This window comes from Sporisorium graminicola, chromosome SGRAM_22 (assembly GCF_005498985.1).
Source record: "Sporisorium graminicola strain CBS 10092 chromosome SGRAM_22, whole genome shotgun sequence".
In the NCBI taxonomy this organism is placed as follows: domain Eukaryota; kingdom Fungi; phylum Basidiomycota; class Ustilaginomycetes; order Ustilaginales; family Ustilaginaceae; genus Sporisorium; species Sporisorium graminicola.
Window position 1 is genome coordinate 851,535 of NC_043731.1, and position 15,481 is coordinate 867,015.

The window sequence follows — 15,481 nt, forward strand, 5'->3', positions numbered from 1 at the left end:
CTTCTCGTCGCTCCAAACCACTCTCAGACATGATCTATCCCGGACGCACCTGACCGTCGTCCCCCTCGCAATGCTGTCACCAACCAAGATGGAGCCATGAGCTTGGCGCAGCCCAGCTAGAGAAGAGAACCTAACAATTTCGGCCAAGCAGATGCACACTCACTGCTGCATCTCTCCACCATGCCCTCCTCGGTAACCAAGCACACCATCCCACCCTTCTATGCCTGCTACTTTCTACGCTCGCTCTCCTCGCCCGGCATCACCTACATCGGCTCAACACCCGCGCCACCTCGTCGCAAACGTCAGCACAATGGCGATCTCACCCAGGGCGCATACAAAACAGCGCGGTCTCGTCCCTGGGAGATGGAATGCATCGTCTATGGCTTCTCGTCCAAGATTGCCGCACTTCAATTTGAATGGGCGTGGGCCAAACCACATCTTTCCCGCCACCTCAAGTTCCTTTCTACAGAGTACTCCGCCAAAGGGACCACCACCGACACTTCCGCCTGCGCTGGTATGGCGTTGTTCCCGTCCTCCAGCATGACGCCGGGCCTCACACGATCCGGCAGACCGAAACGGAGGATCGCAAGGCCACCGTCGACCCCAAACGCTCGTCTTCTGGCTATGCGTGCTCTCCTTCGCTCCGAACCGTTCTGTGGATGGGGTCTCAAGCTCGCCTTCTTCACCGAATGGAGCTGGCTGGCATTTCAGAGGCTTGAAGCCGCTCCAACCGCTTCGACAAGCCAGACAGCCCCAGTGACGATGCAATGGAACAGATACAGTCGATCAGGTAAGCCGCTGCACCCACTCTACCCGGTAGCAGTCTGCGACTTTGCCGGCGTCGATGGCAAACGCACTCCGCTCGTCCATGTGTCCGCTCAACACCGACTGGGAGCTGGCGTCGCCGACCAACCCGTCAAGAAGAGGCAGGCTCCCAGTAAGAAGCAGGCGGATGATCAGGAGACTCCACAGTGGCCGGAAACGCTGCCGAGGATAGCCAACTTGAAGGGACTCGATGCGTGCGTGCACGACTTTGACGCTTTCCCATCGCCACGACCTGTTGCTTCGAGCACCGACTTGACGAAGAAGGCAAAACGCGCGAAGAAGGCGATGCATGAGGCTGCGATGGGCCAGTCTGCTGTCGAGGACGAAGAGGCAGAGAACGAGGTGGATGGCGAGGATGCGGATCTGGTTGCGGTGGATGCAGCAGCACAAGTGTCTGCTCAGCCAGGGTCGGCATCAACGCGGGTTCTTCACAGGTTGAGATACGACGATCTCGACGTGGAAGAAAGCGAGTGGAAGCGATTTGAGACTTCGATCGCCGCACACTTTGGCTCGGTCGATGCAATCCAGGCAACGAGCGACTTTATGCAGACTTGCGTGCAGCGGCACATCGCAGCACACGACGCACGTACGGCAGACAAAGCCGTTGCAGCACCCACCGCCCCCTGCGGCCTCTGCCACGAGCAGATCGATCTCAGCCGCCAGCTCGACTTTGCGTTGTGCCCCAGTCCTCATCCAAGCACATTGCCGATCATCTCGAGTGCGTCCTCAAGCACGACCGCCGCGGGCCCGAACTCTATCGGTGACAGCGATGGTGACTGCACGTCGATCTTCCATCTCTCCTGCTTGGCCCAGTCCTTTCTGGAGCAACAAAGCGGGGACAGCAGTAGCACGAGCACCGTGCTCCCCACACACGGAGCGTGTCCCGGTCACAAGGGCGAGAACAAGCAGGTGGCCACGTGGGCCGACGTGATCAGAGCAATGTATCGCAGGCACGAGCGATTCGAACGTTTGCTTCATTTTCTCGTTCGGTCTGGTCGGACCTACGCAGAGCATCTCCTTCCTCCGCCGGAGATCGAGGCGAGGTCCAAACCTGGCAAAGCGAAGAGCAGAGCAAAGGCACCCATCGCCGACGCTGCTATCAACCAAGCTGACAGCGGAGCAAAGGAAGCGGACGTGGATCAGAAGGCGAAGAAAGCAAAGCCGTCGGTGGTGAGGAAGCGCAGACAGGCTGCGGCTAGCAATGTCGTTGCGGAAGGGGCTGTTTCCTCCGTTTCCGACGTGTCCGGGGTAGATGACGTCGGAGCAAAGATGGATACAACGAGGAAAGCCTCACGGAAAGCGACAGTGGTAGCGTCGAGCGATGTGATCGACCTCACCTGATCTGATGTGCAACATTTACTCAACGCAATCACACCTCAACACGCATACCCTTGTTGAGCCATGTACACTCCGTTTGCTATTTGCTACGAGCGGCATTACAACTCATCCCCATGACTGAAAAGCGAACCGACCGGATTCTTCACCTTCTTGCTGCGCCCCTTGCTCTTCGGCTCAGCGACCTTGCCCTTCGCCTGCAGGTCATTGCCGCGAATCAGCAAATTCATGAACTCGTAGATCAAATCGCTCGCCGCATACGCCGTGATCTCAGCATGGTCATACGACGGGCTGACCTCGACCAAGTCAAACCCGACAAAGTTGAGACCCTCGAGTCCCCTGAGAATCCGCCTCAGCTCCCTGGGGCTCCATCCGGCCGACTCGAGCGTGCCCGTGCCTGGAGCAAAGCCGGGGTCGAGCGTGTCGATGTCGATGCTGAGGTACACGGGCATGGTGCCGACGCGCTCGCGGATCTGGGCAATGATGGCGGGGATGCCAAGGTCGTCAATGTCGTCCGAGGTAATGATGTCGAAACCGATTGAGGCGTCGTGGGTGATGTCGTCGTACGAGCCGAGGCGCGTGCGGATGCCGGCGTGGATCGACTGGTTGCGTGCGATCAAGCCCTCGAGCGCCGCTTGCCAGAAGAAGGTGCCGTGCTGGATCTGATGCTGGCGCGTGGGCGACCCCGCAGGCGAAACCTCGGGCGGCCAGGTGTCGAGGTGCGCGTCAAAGTGAATCACCGCGATGGGACCGTAGACGCGGTAGAGTGAGCGGAGGATGGGCAGGACGATCGTGTGGTCTCCACCCATCGAGACGACCTTGGGATGCGATTTGCCATCCTTGGCCAGGCCGGAGCTCGAGAAGGCCTGCCATGCTTCCTTTGTCACAACCGACTCGGGCGGAGACGAGCTGGTGCGAACCGACGGGTCCGAAGCCGGCGTGCGTTGCAGCAGCGACGTGTAGCCAGCTTCGATCTGATCGATGGCCAACGCAGGATCCATGGGTGAAGCAGGGATATCGTCGCAGTCGAGGAATTTCAGTCCCGTGTTGTACGGATCCTGGCCGTGATACAGGGAATAGGTCCTTCCAGCTCTCTGCCTCCTGCTAGCCTGTCTGATGGCATTGGGACCAAACCTGGCTCCCGGTCGATAGGTGACCGTAAGGTCGTACGGGATGCCAAGCACTGCTACATCGAACAGCTGGTTCGGGTCGTTGAGACACTTGGCCGTGGGCAGATGTGCGTAGGTGGTGACGCCAGAGTAGGCGGGCCCTGCGACGCCTGCATACTTGGTGGTCCAGGGATCAGGGATGTCGTTCGACGGGAACTCGACCAGCGGGATGGGTGCGAATTCTGCAGAGCTGTGTGCACCTGCACCGTGATGGTCCTCGTCCAGGCCAGGAGAACGTGGATTGGCGTGCGAGTGCGCGTGGGCCAGGGCCGCGCATCCCAGTGCGAAGGCCAGCAACGAGGCGGCTTTTCGGGTGATCATCTTTGCAGAGGAGAATTGAGGATGTGATGCGGAAGAAAAATGAAGATAAGAACCAGAAGCTTCAAGGGCACGTCCGAGCCGAGCACGACGGCATTATATAGCGCCCACTCACACGATCACAGGCAAAAACCGTTCCGAGGCTATAATGCCTCAACCTATCAGCGCGGCAGTCTGCAGCCAAAACAGCGCAGCGCAACGAGGACGAAGGATGTCTTGTGCCTTTGTACGAGGGCGGCAATTGCGCAGAGGAAGCAAAGAGCTCGTTAAGCAAGCTCGTTAAGCTCACTTCGCAACTGCGACAATGCCGACCAAAAGGCCGAAATTTCCGATGCTTGGGGAAGACGTCGGCATAACATTCTTCAGAACTCTTTTTTCAACATCGGTGAGTTTCGAGACCGTCCGGCAATCCTTTCTTCTTTAGAGCTGTGGGGAAGCGGCGGAGAGCCTGAATCGGTCTGTGCGTCCAAAAGAGAGTTTTGTGTCGGTGAATTTCACTTTACCTTGTTTCCGACGGAAACTCAACCAGCGGTAGTTTCTTCCTCCTTCTTTCGAGCAAAGGTCACCCCCTCTTCTGCTTTTCCTCTTCTGCTTTCACTCCAACCATCTCCGGTCGACAACGTACAGAAGTCTGGCCAGAATGACAGACAACCCCACCAAGTTCTACTACATCGGCGTTGACGTAGGCACGGGCTCGGCCAGGGCAGCGCTGGTCGACGACGACGGCAACATCCTCGCCGAGTCCACCCACGCCACGCAGACGTACCGTCTCGAGTCGGATGCGCGCATCTTCGAACAGTCGACCTCAGACATCTGGTCTCAGATCAAGCTGGCCATCACGCAGGTGGTTGCTGCTTCCAAAGTCGCCCCGAGCCTGATCAAAGGGCTTGGATTCGATGCCACCTGCTCTCTCGCTGTCACCGACTTCGACGGCAACCCGATCGCCGTCACCCCTCAATCTGGTTCTAGTGCACGCGAGTGGGGACCTGGAGAGCGTAACGTCATCCTTTGGGCCGACCACCGCGCCGAAGCCGAAGCCGCGCTGATTAACTCGAGTGGCTCCAAGGTGCTCAACTACGTGGGCAAGACCATGTCGCTCGAGATGGAGATCCCCAAGATCCTGTGGTTGAAGAAGCACATGCCTGCGGGACTCTTTAAGCAGTGCATGTTTTTCGACTTGCCCGACTACCTGACGTACAAATCGACGGGCTCACTGGCGAGGAGCAACTGCTCGTTGGTGTGCAAGTGTTCGTACATCCCCCCGGGTGTGGATGGCTCGGAGCTCGGGTGGCAGCCCGAATTCTTTGAACAGATCGGGCTATCCGAGCTGGTCAAGGACGACTTCAAGCAGTTGGGCGGCGTTCCCGGTCGCAATGGTATTGTGCTTACTGCTGGTCAACCTGTCGGTGATGGTCTCACTGCCGAGGTGGCGTTTGAGCTCGGACTGCTGCCCGGTACAGCTGTGGGATCCGCACTCATCGACGCGTACGCTGGCTGGGTCGGCACCGTCGCTGCACCGGCCACCAACCCGGTCGACGAGATCCAAAATCACCCGTCGCTCATCAGCTCGCAGAATAGACTCGCAGCCATCGCCGGGACAAGCACGTGCTACTGCGTCCAATCACCAGATGGCATTCTCGTAGACGGCGTATGGGGTCCTTATAAGCACGCCGTCTTCCCTGGACTGTGGATGAACGAAGGCGGACAATCTTCGACGGGTCAGCTGATCGACTTTATCATCGATACTCACCCTGCTGCCCCCTCCCTGCGCACTCTGGCTTCGGAAAGCAACCGGTCGCCGTTCCAGGTGCTGCACGACAAGATCGACGCACTGGCACAGGAGGCTTCCGTCCCGCACGCTTCGTACCTGACCAAGGACCTGTTCATCTACCCGGACTTCCACGGCAACCGATCTCCTCTCGCAGATTCGCAGATGAGGGGTATGATTACGGGGCTCAAGCTCGACCGGTCCGTGGCGGATCTGGCGCTCAAGTACTACGCGACGCTCGAAGCGATCGCACTGCAGACGCGCCACATTGTGGAAGAGATGAACAACAAAGGCCACAAGATCGACTCGATCTACATGAGCGGTGGCCACGTCAAGAATCCCGTGTTCATGCAGCTGATTGCCGACGTGTGCAACATGCCCGTACAGCTGCCGTTCAGCTCATCGGCGAGCGTCGTTGCGGGCTCGGCCATCCTGGGCAGGTTTGCTGCCGACGTCAAGGACCCCTCGTCGACGCGGGCCAGCGGCCCACATGCTCCGCAGCAGCCCACAAGCATCCAGGACCAAAAGACGGCGGAAGAATCGTCGTTCAAGTACAAGGATCACCTGTGGGACCTGATGGTCAGGATGACCAAGCCAGGCACGCTCGTTTTTCCGCAAGACGACAAAAAGCTGAACAAGCTGCTCGATGTCAAGTACAAGGTGAGTTTGCGAACCCGACGCGCAACAAAGTCAGCGTGAGGTAGAGACAAGAACTAACCCAATTGAATCGTTTGCTCGCCCTTCCAGATCTTCCGAGAATCCATCACGATCCAGCGCAAGTGGAAGTCGATGGTGGCCGAGGCTACCAGCTAAAAATCGGCCAAATGGACCCTGTCTGCTCCTTTAACGTGCAATCCACACGCCTCTAGAATGCTCTATTGTGTTGCATTGCGAATGAATGTGTGCGAGAGTATTGTACAAATGCGACGTCTGGAAGAGGGTGGTCTAGAGAAGCTTGAGGTGACCTGTGAGCTGGTTCATGAGCGAGACGGGTGCTGGGCCGAGGCCGAGGACTGTGCGTGTGTTTGGCGCAATTTGTGTGCGACCACTGCATCAATCAAGGTGGCAAGAATGAAGGATCTCGAGTCAGTTTGCGTGTTCTCGTACGACGATGTTTTGCAGCTAGCGTACTTACGCATCAATGATGCTCCTCGCAGCAATGCCCAACTCGTTCGCTTTGGCCTCCAGCTCGAGCATCTTTTCCTCATCAGGACACTTGACCGCGACTTTGGCCTGGCCTCTCCTTTCCCACTGCTTGACAAATCTGGGCGTCACCTTCTTGGCCAACTTGTACGCTGCCAAGGTAGCGTGACCACACTGCGCGGCAATCTTGCCCTTCTCCATCTTGATGTCCATCCTTACAGCCAGGATCATCTTGCACTCTTCTGATTCAAGCCCTGCACCCGAAGATTTGTAGTTGTCCGAGATGGCCGCGAGCTCATCTTCCGAGTCGAGGCCCGAGTCATCGTCGTCGGAAGGAGCCGAGTTGATGCGTCGGGAGTTGGCGTTGTACGAGACAAGGGAGCGTCCCATGCCGGCAAAGTAGCCCACGGTGAGCGAGGCGATCGAGACGGCGATGACTGTGGGAAGCATAGCGGTGGATGATGTAGAGGTTGGTATTGACATGACTGCGAATGGTGGTGATGGTGGTGTCGTGGTCGGAGGAAGCACGAGTTGAAGCTCAGCTCTTCAGAAGAAAGTTGCTTGCGAAGAATATTTGGACACCCAACAATTGTGAAAATAAAACTAGAAAAGAAAATTGCGATGGAAATAATGTCACAAAATCCCCGTAAATCATTTTCACGTCAGATCGCGTGGGAAGAGTGAATGAAGCACACCGGCGATCTAAGTCATGACATCGACGTCGTTGTTGTCTCTTCTAGTTGCCACCAGGCAAACAAGCAAGCAACCAGGGCCTTTGTCTGTAAGGTAATGGTGGGACCACTGCACGAATTCAAAGGAAGAAAGGAGGAGTAGTTGTGCTAGCAATGCGGCCAAGAATGAATTGCTCTGTCTACTCGCCAACTAACAGTCGCTCTGGTCACTGCTTTGCACGGCACCGAAAAGCTTGCCGCAGAAACGAAAACGCCGGTCGTGCCGATAGTCAGGAACGGATCGCCGGACGGATTGAATGCCGTACAAACTGAGGTAGTCACCGATGGACGTTGAGGCGAAGGGATGACGATGATCAAGCAACGACGGCGGGAATTGAATTTGGAATAAGGATGTCGTGGGTGGAGTTTGTGCACTAGATCAGTGTAGATGTGATTTTGCGAGTCTCACGACATCATCACGTTTGTGGCACGCGCCAATTGGAAGATAGCAGAAGAAAAGCGAGCGAGTCAACGTGGGGTGTCTGCGCTCGCAGACTCGCCCCGAGAGATGTTTGACTGAGTCCCAGTGCCCCCATCAACGCCCATCAGTCACTGGATCAGCCACGTCGACCCCAGCTTCGGTCATTCTTGCTTCATCACCACACCATTCCCCTTCCACCTCTCAGACTCATTCATCATGCCTCGCGGATACGGTATCGCCGACACCAAGAACTGGACCGACTTCAAGGTCTACGACTTCGAACTCAAGAAGGAGACCGACGACGATGTTGACATTGCCATCACCCACTGTGGTGTGTGTGGCTCGGACGTCCACACCATCTCGGGTGGCTGGGGTCCCCTGAACCACGACTTTTGCATCCCTGGTCACGAGATCGTCGGTATCGCCACCAAAGTCGGCAAGAACGTCAAAGACATCAAGGTCGGTGACCGTGTCGGTGTTGGTGCTCAAGTTGGTAAGTTTGATGTTCTGCTCTGCGAAGCAGGCTCTTTGCCCACGGGCCCCCTTCGCCCACTACTTTGGAAGGGTGCAGAGGAGGTCAATGCGCTCGTGCTGCAGTTGTCCATTGGCGCGCCTCGTCGTGTCTCTTACAGCGTGCTTGTTCTGACACCGTCTCCAATCGTTTTACATCATTCCAACTTCCTTTCTTGTCCTACTATCTCCCAGATTCTTGTGGCACCTGTGTGCCGTGCAAGGACGAGGAGGAGCAGTACTGCCAAGGAGATGAATCGACCAAGAAGGGCCTGGTGGATACGTACAATGCCGAGCACCACTGTGGCACCAAGGCTATGGGAGGTTACAGCACCAACATCAGGACTCAGCAGCAGTTTGTCTTCCCTATTCCCGAGAAGATCAAGTCGGAGCACGCTGCGCCCATGCTCTGCGGTGGTCTGACGCTCTTTTCGCCCCTGATCCGCAACGGTGCCGGCCCCGGCAAGCGCGTCGGAATCGTTGGAATCGGCGGTCTGGGCCACTTTGGTGTCATGTTCGCTGCCGCGCTCGGTGCCGATGTGGTAGCCATCTCGCACTCTCCACGCAAGAAGGAGGATGCGCTCAAGATGGGAGCCAAGGAGTTCGTCTCCACCGGCGAGAACCCCAACTGGGCCGAGGAGTACAAGAAGAAGCCCTTCGACCTGATTATCAACACGGCCTCGTCCAACGCGGTGGACCTCGTGTCGATCATGAGCACGCTCAAGGTGCACGGCCGTCTGATTTGCGTGGGCATGCCCGAGGACGAGTTCAAGGTGCGCATCCAGAACTTTGCCGGCAATGGATGCCTCATGGGCTCCTCGCACATTGGCAGCAAGAAGGAGGCGCTCCAGATGCTTGCGCTCGCTGCCGAGAAGGGCATCGAGCCATGGATCGAGGTGCTACCCATGAAGGACTGCTCCAAGGCGGTCAAGCGCGTCGAGGAAAATGACATTCGCTACCGATTCGTGCTCGAGCAGGACATCGAGAAGCACTAGATGCCTTAGAAGCTTTTGCTGCGTTTCAAACCTTCAACGTTAATACGAAATTACCTTTCCTGTTCAGTTCAGAAGTTCCACTGGTGTTTGCAATGGCAGGATTGAGCGGATTAGATGAAGCCAGATGACGAGCTAGATGACGAGCTAGATGACGAGCTAGATGACGAGCTAGAGTCGATGAGATGCAAGGCAATGGATTGCTAATTTTACAGCGTGATTCTTGTTCTAGTTGGGCTGCTTTTCGATGTCTGCCGGCTCGTCATGCACCTTCGTATCCTTCGACCGCTTCTGCATCGTCTCCAAGCCTTTATCCCACTTGAGTCGCTTACCAACAAACATGGCGACCCAACTGAGCACCAGCAGCACGGGCACCTCGACCAGTGGGCCGATCGTCGCTGCCAGTGCCTGGTCCGACCCTGCACCAAAGACAGCGACACACACGGCAATCGCTAGCTCAAAGTTGTTGCTGCCCGCAGTAAACGCCTGCACCACGGCCATCTGATATCCCCACTCGGTCTTGCCGTACCGAACCGAGAGCCACCAGACGAGCAGGAAGCTGCCGGTCCACATGAGGGCAAAGTAGAGGACGAGCGGCACAAACGTGCGAAACACGGGACCGAGGTTGTCGAGGATGTGCTGTGCCTGTTCGGCAAAGATGATGATGATCGTGTAGAGCAGCGCGACGAGCGAAAGTGGCCCAAAGAAGGGGAGGAATCTGCGGTGGAAAAAGTCTCGACCAAAGAGACCGAGTACAGCGAAGCGTGTGACAACACCGGCGGCGAGGGGGATGCCGAGGTAGATGGCGACAGCGATGGCGACGTCACTGTACTCGAGGTTGAGGCTGTCGTCGTCCGAGATGACGTTGACAAAGAGCACGGCAAAGGGCGCGTAGAGCACGATCTGAAGGATCGAGTTGACAATGACAATAATGGCGCACGTGTTGCTGTCTCCCCTGGCGATCTTGTTCCAGATCATGACCATCGCAATGCAGCGTGCCAAGCCGACCATGATGACGCCGACGCGGTACCCCTCCAGGTCCGGCAGCGTCGCCCAGGCCAACCCGAGCATCAAGAATGGCCCCAGCACCCAGTTGAGCACCAAACTCACCCCCAACTGATACCACAAGCGCTTGGTGGCAAACATCTGGGGCAAGCGCTCGTACTGCACCTTGGTCAAGATGGGCCACATCATGACGATGAGCCCGACGACGAGCGGGGCCGAAACGCCGCGGAAGCTGCCCTTTGATAGATTGTGCTGTGCATTCGGGGCGAATTCTCCGATGACTACACCGAGGATCATCGCGACGATGATGAAGAGCGAAAGCAAGCGGTCGAGCCAACCGAGCGAGAGAAGCACGCCTTTGGCTGCACCCGTCGAGTCGCGTGCATCTTGTAGCGCAGAGCGAAGCTTAGGAACGCCGCCACGACTGTCGAGGATCAAACCGTCTTCGTTGGGTTGCGTATCGGTGGCGGTAGCAGCGGTATTGATGGTGCTCGATTTGCTGTACTGGTGTGCGTCCGGGTCGTGTTGATGCGCTGCTGCGCCGTTGGCGTGCAAGTCCAACGTCGAGGTTGACATTGTTGCAGAGTAAGGCGCTTTACCGTCGCAGATGGTGGTGGAGAGAAAGACAAACCGCTCGTTGTGTCGACGGCTGTGATGAACATCGTTTCGCAGCAAGACGCATGACTATAAGAAGTGAGTAAGAGGCCCATTGCAGACACGACGTGAAGAGCAAGAGAGAGAGTGTGTGCATTCGGCCAATGTGTGGTAGGCACACCATCAAAATTAGAGTAGTCCAGCAGCAGCAGCAGCAGCAGCTAGTACTGTCTAAAAGCCGAATTCGAAATTGCAAATTCCCCAGAGCAAGACAGCTCGTTTAGCGCAGAAAGCCGTGGCTAAGCGGTCTCAATTTCAAATTGCCTTCTCAAGCAAACGCTCCGAATTCCGAGCCTAGCGAGACGGAGAGGATCTTGGCGCTGCTTGGTCTTGCCACTGGCGGTGCTGATGACGGCAGTGCGAGGAGATGAGATGAGCCGTAATGATAGGACCGGAGGTTTCTTTTTGAATTCCATAAGTGCAGGAGAACGTGTCAAGGTCGGTAACATGATTTGGAGAGCACGTTGTCTCTTGAAGTAACACTGACACCCTCACAACCAGTTAGTTGCAGAAAAGGGGGCCGTCAGCAGGAACGATAGCATTTACCTAGATACAAAGGAATGTATACATCGCGATCTCAATCGTCTCTCGCATGGACACGGATCTTGTACGGGTTCTTGACGGGCAGGGTCAGCGAATCGTCGTACGTCGGAGCGTCGTTGGCAAGCGCCTGCTGGTCGAACTCGACGTCAAAGTTGCCCAGAATCTCTGCTACCACCGCACACCCTTCGTACGTCGCCAGCGTCTGACCCAAGCAGAGTCGCGGACCAGCGTTGAACGCATGGAACAAGTACTGCGAGTAGGTCTTGATGCCCAGCGAGCCGTCGCCGCGCTGCTCGATGAAGCGTTCCGGTTTGAACTGCTCACAATCCTCGCCCCACAACTCGGGCATTCGGCCCATGACCCAGTCCTGCCAGCTCACCGTCTCGCCCTTTTTGATAATGAGGTCCGGCAGCTTTTCCGTCGTCGGTACCGCGTTGGGGGCGGTAGTGGCGTCGTCAGATCCCTGGGCATAAGGTCGAATCACATCATCCCTGACCGCCGTCTTGAGGTTCTTCGGCACCGATGGATGCAGACGCAGCGCTTCCAGGAAGCACGCCTGCACATACACCAGCGATCCCAAGTCGTCGTACGCCATACTACGGAAGTCGGCACCCGACCCGAGCTTTTCGTGAATCTCGGCCCGTGCCCTTGCGATGCACTCCGGGTGTTTGGACAACTCGTAGAACAGCCACGCGAGCGCCTGAGCCGTCGTGTCCCGACCAGCAATGATAAAGTTGAGCACTACAGGTAGCAGCTCTTCGCGGCCCAAGCTCTGCTCGATGAACAGCGCCAACAGGTCCTTGTCGCCTTTGCCTGCTGCAGCTTGAGCTTCACCCCGTGAACGTGCGTCGAGCCGAAGATCAATGATCTCGTAGCAAAAGCTGTGCAGCTTCTTGATCGTCTTCCTCATCTTCCTGCCCTGAGGCGAGAACAACTCTGTGAAACGTGCTAGCGGGTCGACAAAGCGCTCGTCCATGACGCGCTGAGCGTAGTCAAAGTTGGAGGCGAACTCGACGATCGTGTTGAGCCCCTCGACGTGCGAGGGCAGACACTGGATATCCGCACTGAATGCCATCAGCGAGAACGAGCTGAGCGTGAACCTGAAAAACAGATCAGGCAGGTTGATCTCGACCCCCTTGTCGCTAGCTCCCCGGAAGAGCTGGTTGAGAACGGCAAGATCGCGCTGGATCGTCTTCTGCACATGTGTACGGAAGTTACCAACGCTGAAAATGTGTGATGCCATCTTTCGCTGCTTCTTCCAGACCTCGCCATCGGCGACAAAGATCCCGTGCAGGCTCATGACATCGCCCATCGAGTTTTGAAACTGCGCGCCCTTGACGTAGTTTTCAAAGTTGGTCTTCTGCACCCACCGAATGTACTCCGGGCGGTTGATCGCTGTGACGCGCCCTCCGAGGAACGGAAAGGTGGCAGCCCATGGTTGCGCACCGGCGCCGATGGTCTTCTGCATCGCGAGGAACTCATCGAGAAAGCGGACGCGCTTGGCCGCGATGGAGAGGAGTAAGGGCAGGTTGCCAACCAGCGGGAGCGCACCGGGCGGCTCTTTAATGCCTTTGCGGTGGGACGCAAAGATGTAGCGGTCCGGCGCAATGAGACAGAGCAAGGCAAGGATGAGGATAGCGCCAATGGCGACGTGGGCCGGCGTGAGGTGCTCGAAGGAGCTCTGGACAGTTGGAAGAAGGACCGACATGTTTGAGGGAGCGTGTGATGGCAGAGCAGGTGTCACAGCGACGGGAGCGTAGGAGACGCTATGTTCGCTATTTGTACGTTCGCGACCATCTGGATCTAGTATGCCATGGAACAATGTCGTAAGGCGGATTGTCCCTTGCCCATTGCAACACGCTGGTGGTTTCACGGACCTTCAAGGTGCCCATCCCAGACTAGGTTTGTGTGGCGACCCCACACGAAGTGCTGGGGATGGATGAGGTCTAAGCGAATGACCCCTGCGATATTGTTCAGCGGAGTAGCGGCTCCTAGCACTTCAGACTTGGCGAGGAGGTTTGGCGTTCGTGGCAGCCGCTGCTCCTTTAAAAGGCACCGCCGAGTTGGTGCATCGGTACGGGTATAATACAAGCAGCCGCCCGCTTTCCAGGGTCCACAGTCAGCAATGCGAGGCGGCTCCCCATGCCTGGGTTTTATTGACAGCATGGCTCCGATGTGAAGACCAAGATGGGATGCACGAAGCCGGACAAACAAAGCGTCGCCGCATGATTCGTGTTGTAGTGTCTGGGCTGCGAATGCACTATCCGACCGGGCAATTTAAGAACGAGGCGCGCGTCGGCTCCTGCCAGAGCCGCCTGTTTGGATTTGCTTGGTCATGATCCGCAACGTCGGCTCTGCATCGCCATTGCACACTGCGGTTCTTTTTAGATACGTCGTCATTTGATCAAATCTTGCCCGACATCTGTTCATGCCAACGTTGAATGGTCGAAGCGAGGTACGGTCTACAGCACCGAACGAACCCTGATGGTCTCCTCCATCGTCGCCAAAGCCTGTGCCTAACGTAGGAAGCGGAGCCGGGTGTGTGCCCATGCTCTTGTAGCCGAAGCCTGTTCACGCTGATGAGTGCTGCGTGGCTCCCTCGAACTAAAAATACTTGTGGATGATACCGCGGCTCCGGCTCCTTTCTGACACAGCGAACCACACTCCGCAAACATTTTACCGACCCGTTCGGCTCCACGAACAGAGGACCGTCGCCGCTTGAGACCGCGGCTCTCGATTGCGATCAACGTGGCAACTTGCCCGATCCTCGGAATACGAATCGGCCGATGTCAAGCTTGTTCGTCAACCATGTTGGTTCGTAATGGAGATACGAGAAGACTCTACACTGTTTGTGGATCGCATCCGTGCCGATATCGTCAAGCGGCGTCGGGTGGAGGAAGTCCTTGCTCGCGACTGCCCCCTTTTTGAGGCAGCGTACTCCTTTGACCCTACAATGCTTCTTTACTATGTGCCGCAGAGCTCCGTGTCGCTACGAACCCTATTTCCGGCAAGGTCTTCCTACATCAGCTCAATCTCATTCCTTCCCTCGATCCTGGCAGGTAGTTTCGATGGTACACGACTGTCAAGGGCAGAGCTTTTCGCCGTTCTTTTTTTTTTCTTTTCGCAAACCTCAAGGCATCCATTGGCAGACCGTTCAAGACCATCGTTCGAGCTGATTACGTCGAGGCCAAATGAGGAGTCGAGTTTCTGTTTGCTCATGCAGAAAGGTGAAGTGTGGTATAGACGAGGTGGAGTGAATCGTTCCGAGTCAAGGCTGCGATGTTGCTTGGCAGCAAGACAAGTGACGATGCCGAGCTCGACAGGCTTTAGAGCTGAATGCGGCTATATCTTCGATGCACCCCAAGCTGGCAGCCGCAGAATGCAATGAAGCCGAGATAGATGAAGGCGGCAATATAGCAAGCCTGTCCCACGGCGAGACCATCTTCAGGGTCGCCGGTGCTGCCCATGAGTGCCGGCCAGTTGTGCGAAAAACCATAGCCGAAGATGGCAAGAATAACGGAGCCAAATACCGATACTACCGTGCAGCAGCTTGCTGTTGAGTTCATCGATCCGTGCGAATGTCGATTAGATGCGAGAATGAGGCCGAGAAGAGTTGTCAGCGTCAGTGTCGATTGAACTCAGCCGATTGCAGACCACCTTGCGTCAACTAGTATCTTGCTTGTCCACTTACCGAGGCCGCTGCCGACCACAGGCCGTGCCATCGACATTGTTGCGATGTATTTGTGTGAGGGTGAGGAGGGTGGTTGGTGGTCGAGAACCTTTGATGGTTTGATCGTTGGTGGAGTGCAACACTGCGATCAATCAAGAGTGACCGAACAGCAGAAGGCCCCTGCATAGCGACGATCTAACAATTAAAAGCTTGTGAGAAATCCAAAATTTCGGAGCCTCGAACCCTGAAAGAGCCAAAGCCGGCTGCAGGCGAAATGCACGATTTGGTGGAGGTGTGCAGCAGCAGCAAAAGAAGACACTCTCTGCTGAGTTCAGCGTTGCTCAGCCACATGACTCTGCCACCACCAACCAGCACCTTTGCAACACCTCTGATTTGG

General features: G+C 56.5%; 8 protein-coding genes across 8 annotated transcripts; 3 read left to right on the forward strand and 5 right to left on the reverse strand.

Moving 5' to 3' along the window:
* Positions 1–180: 180 nt before the first annotated feature.
* On the forward strand, positions 181–2,166 carry EX895_003941 (uncharacterized protein; the record flags this gene model as incomplete). The annotated part of the gene is made up of 1 exon (XM_029884539.1): positions 181–2,166. One exon carries the CDS (start codon positions 181–183, stop codon positions 2,164–2,166), a length of 1,986 nt encoding a protein of 661 aa, XP_029739249.1.
* A 95-nt stretch (positions 2,167–2,261) lies between these two features.
* EX895_003942 (uncharacterized protein) lies at positions 2,262–3,650 on the reverse strand (the record flags this gene model as incomplete). Its single annotated transcript, XM_029884540.1, has 1 exon — positions 2,262–3,650. One exon carries the CDS (start codon positions 3,648–3,650, stop codon positions 2,262–2,264), a length of 1,389 nt encoding a protein of 462 aa, XP_029739250.1.
* Positions 3,651–4,287: 637 nt separating this feature from the next.
* Positions 4,288–6,228, forward strand: EX895_003943 (uncharacterized protein; the record flags this gene model as incomplete). The annotated part of the gene is made up of 2 exons (XM_029884541.1): positions 4,288–6,075; positions 6,163–6,228. 2 exons carry the CDS (start codon positions 4,288–4,290, stop codon positions 6,226–6,228), a joined length of 1,854 nt encoding a protein of 617 aa, XP_029739251.1.
* A 132-nt stretch (positions 6,229–6,360) lies between these two features.
* EX895_003944 (uncharacterized protein) lies at positions 6,361–7,041 on the reverse strand (the record flags this gene model as incomplete). The annotated part of the gene is made up of 2 exons (XM_029884542.1): positions 6,361–6,463; positions 6,551–7,041. The coding sequence occupies 2 exons, from the start codon at positions 7,039–7,041 to the stop codon at positions 6,361–6,363; spliced, it is 594 nt and encodes a 197-aa protein (XP_029739252.1).
* Positions 7,042–7,926: 885 nt separating this feature from the next.
* On the forward strand, positions 7,927–9,215 carry EX895_003945 (uncharacterized protein; the record flags this gene model as incomplete). The annotated part of the gene is made up of 2 exons (XM_029884543.1): positions 7,927–8,203; positions 8,416–9,215. The coding sequence occupies 2 exons, from the start codon at positions 7,927–7,929 to the stop codon at positions 9,213–9,215; spliced, it is 1,077 nt and encodes a 358-aa protein (XP_029739253.1).
* Positions 9,216–9,440: 225 nt separating this feature from the next.
* Positions 9,441–10,793, reverse strand: EX895_003946 (uncharacterized protein; the record flags this gene model as incomplete). The annotated part of the gene is made up of 1 exon (XM_029884544.1): positions 9,441–10,793. One exon carries the CDS (start codon positions 10,791–10,793, stop codon positions 9,441–9,443), a length of 1,353 nt encoding a protein of 450 aa, XP_029739254.1.
* Positions 10,794–12,155: 1,362 nt separating this feature from the next.
* On the reverse strand, positions 12,156–13,122 carry EX895_003947 (uncharacterized protein; the record flags this gene model as incomplete). The annotated part of the gene is made up of 2 exons (XM_029884545.1): positions 12,156–12,186; positions 12,350–13,122. 2 exons carry the CDS (start codon positions 13,120–13,122, stop codon positions 12,156–12,158), a joined length of 804 nt encoding a protein of 267 aa, XP_029739255.1.
* Positions 13,123–14,740: 1,618 nt separating this feature from the next.
* On the reverse strand, positions 14,741–15,142 carry EX895_003948 (uncharacterized protein; the record flags this gene model as incomplete). The annotated part of the gene is made up of 2 exons (XM_029884546.1): positions 14,741–14,967; positions 15,106–15,142. The coding sequence occupies 2 exons, from the start codon at positions 15,140–15,142 to the stop codon at positions 14,741–14,743; spliced, it is 264 nt and encodes an 87-aa protein (XP_029739256.1).
* Positions 15,143–15,481: the final 339 nt, after the last annotated feature.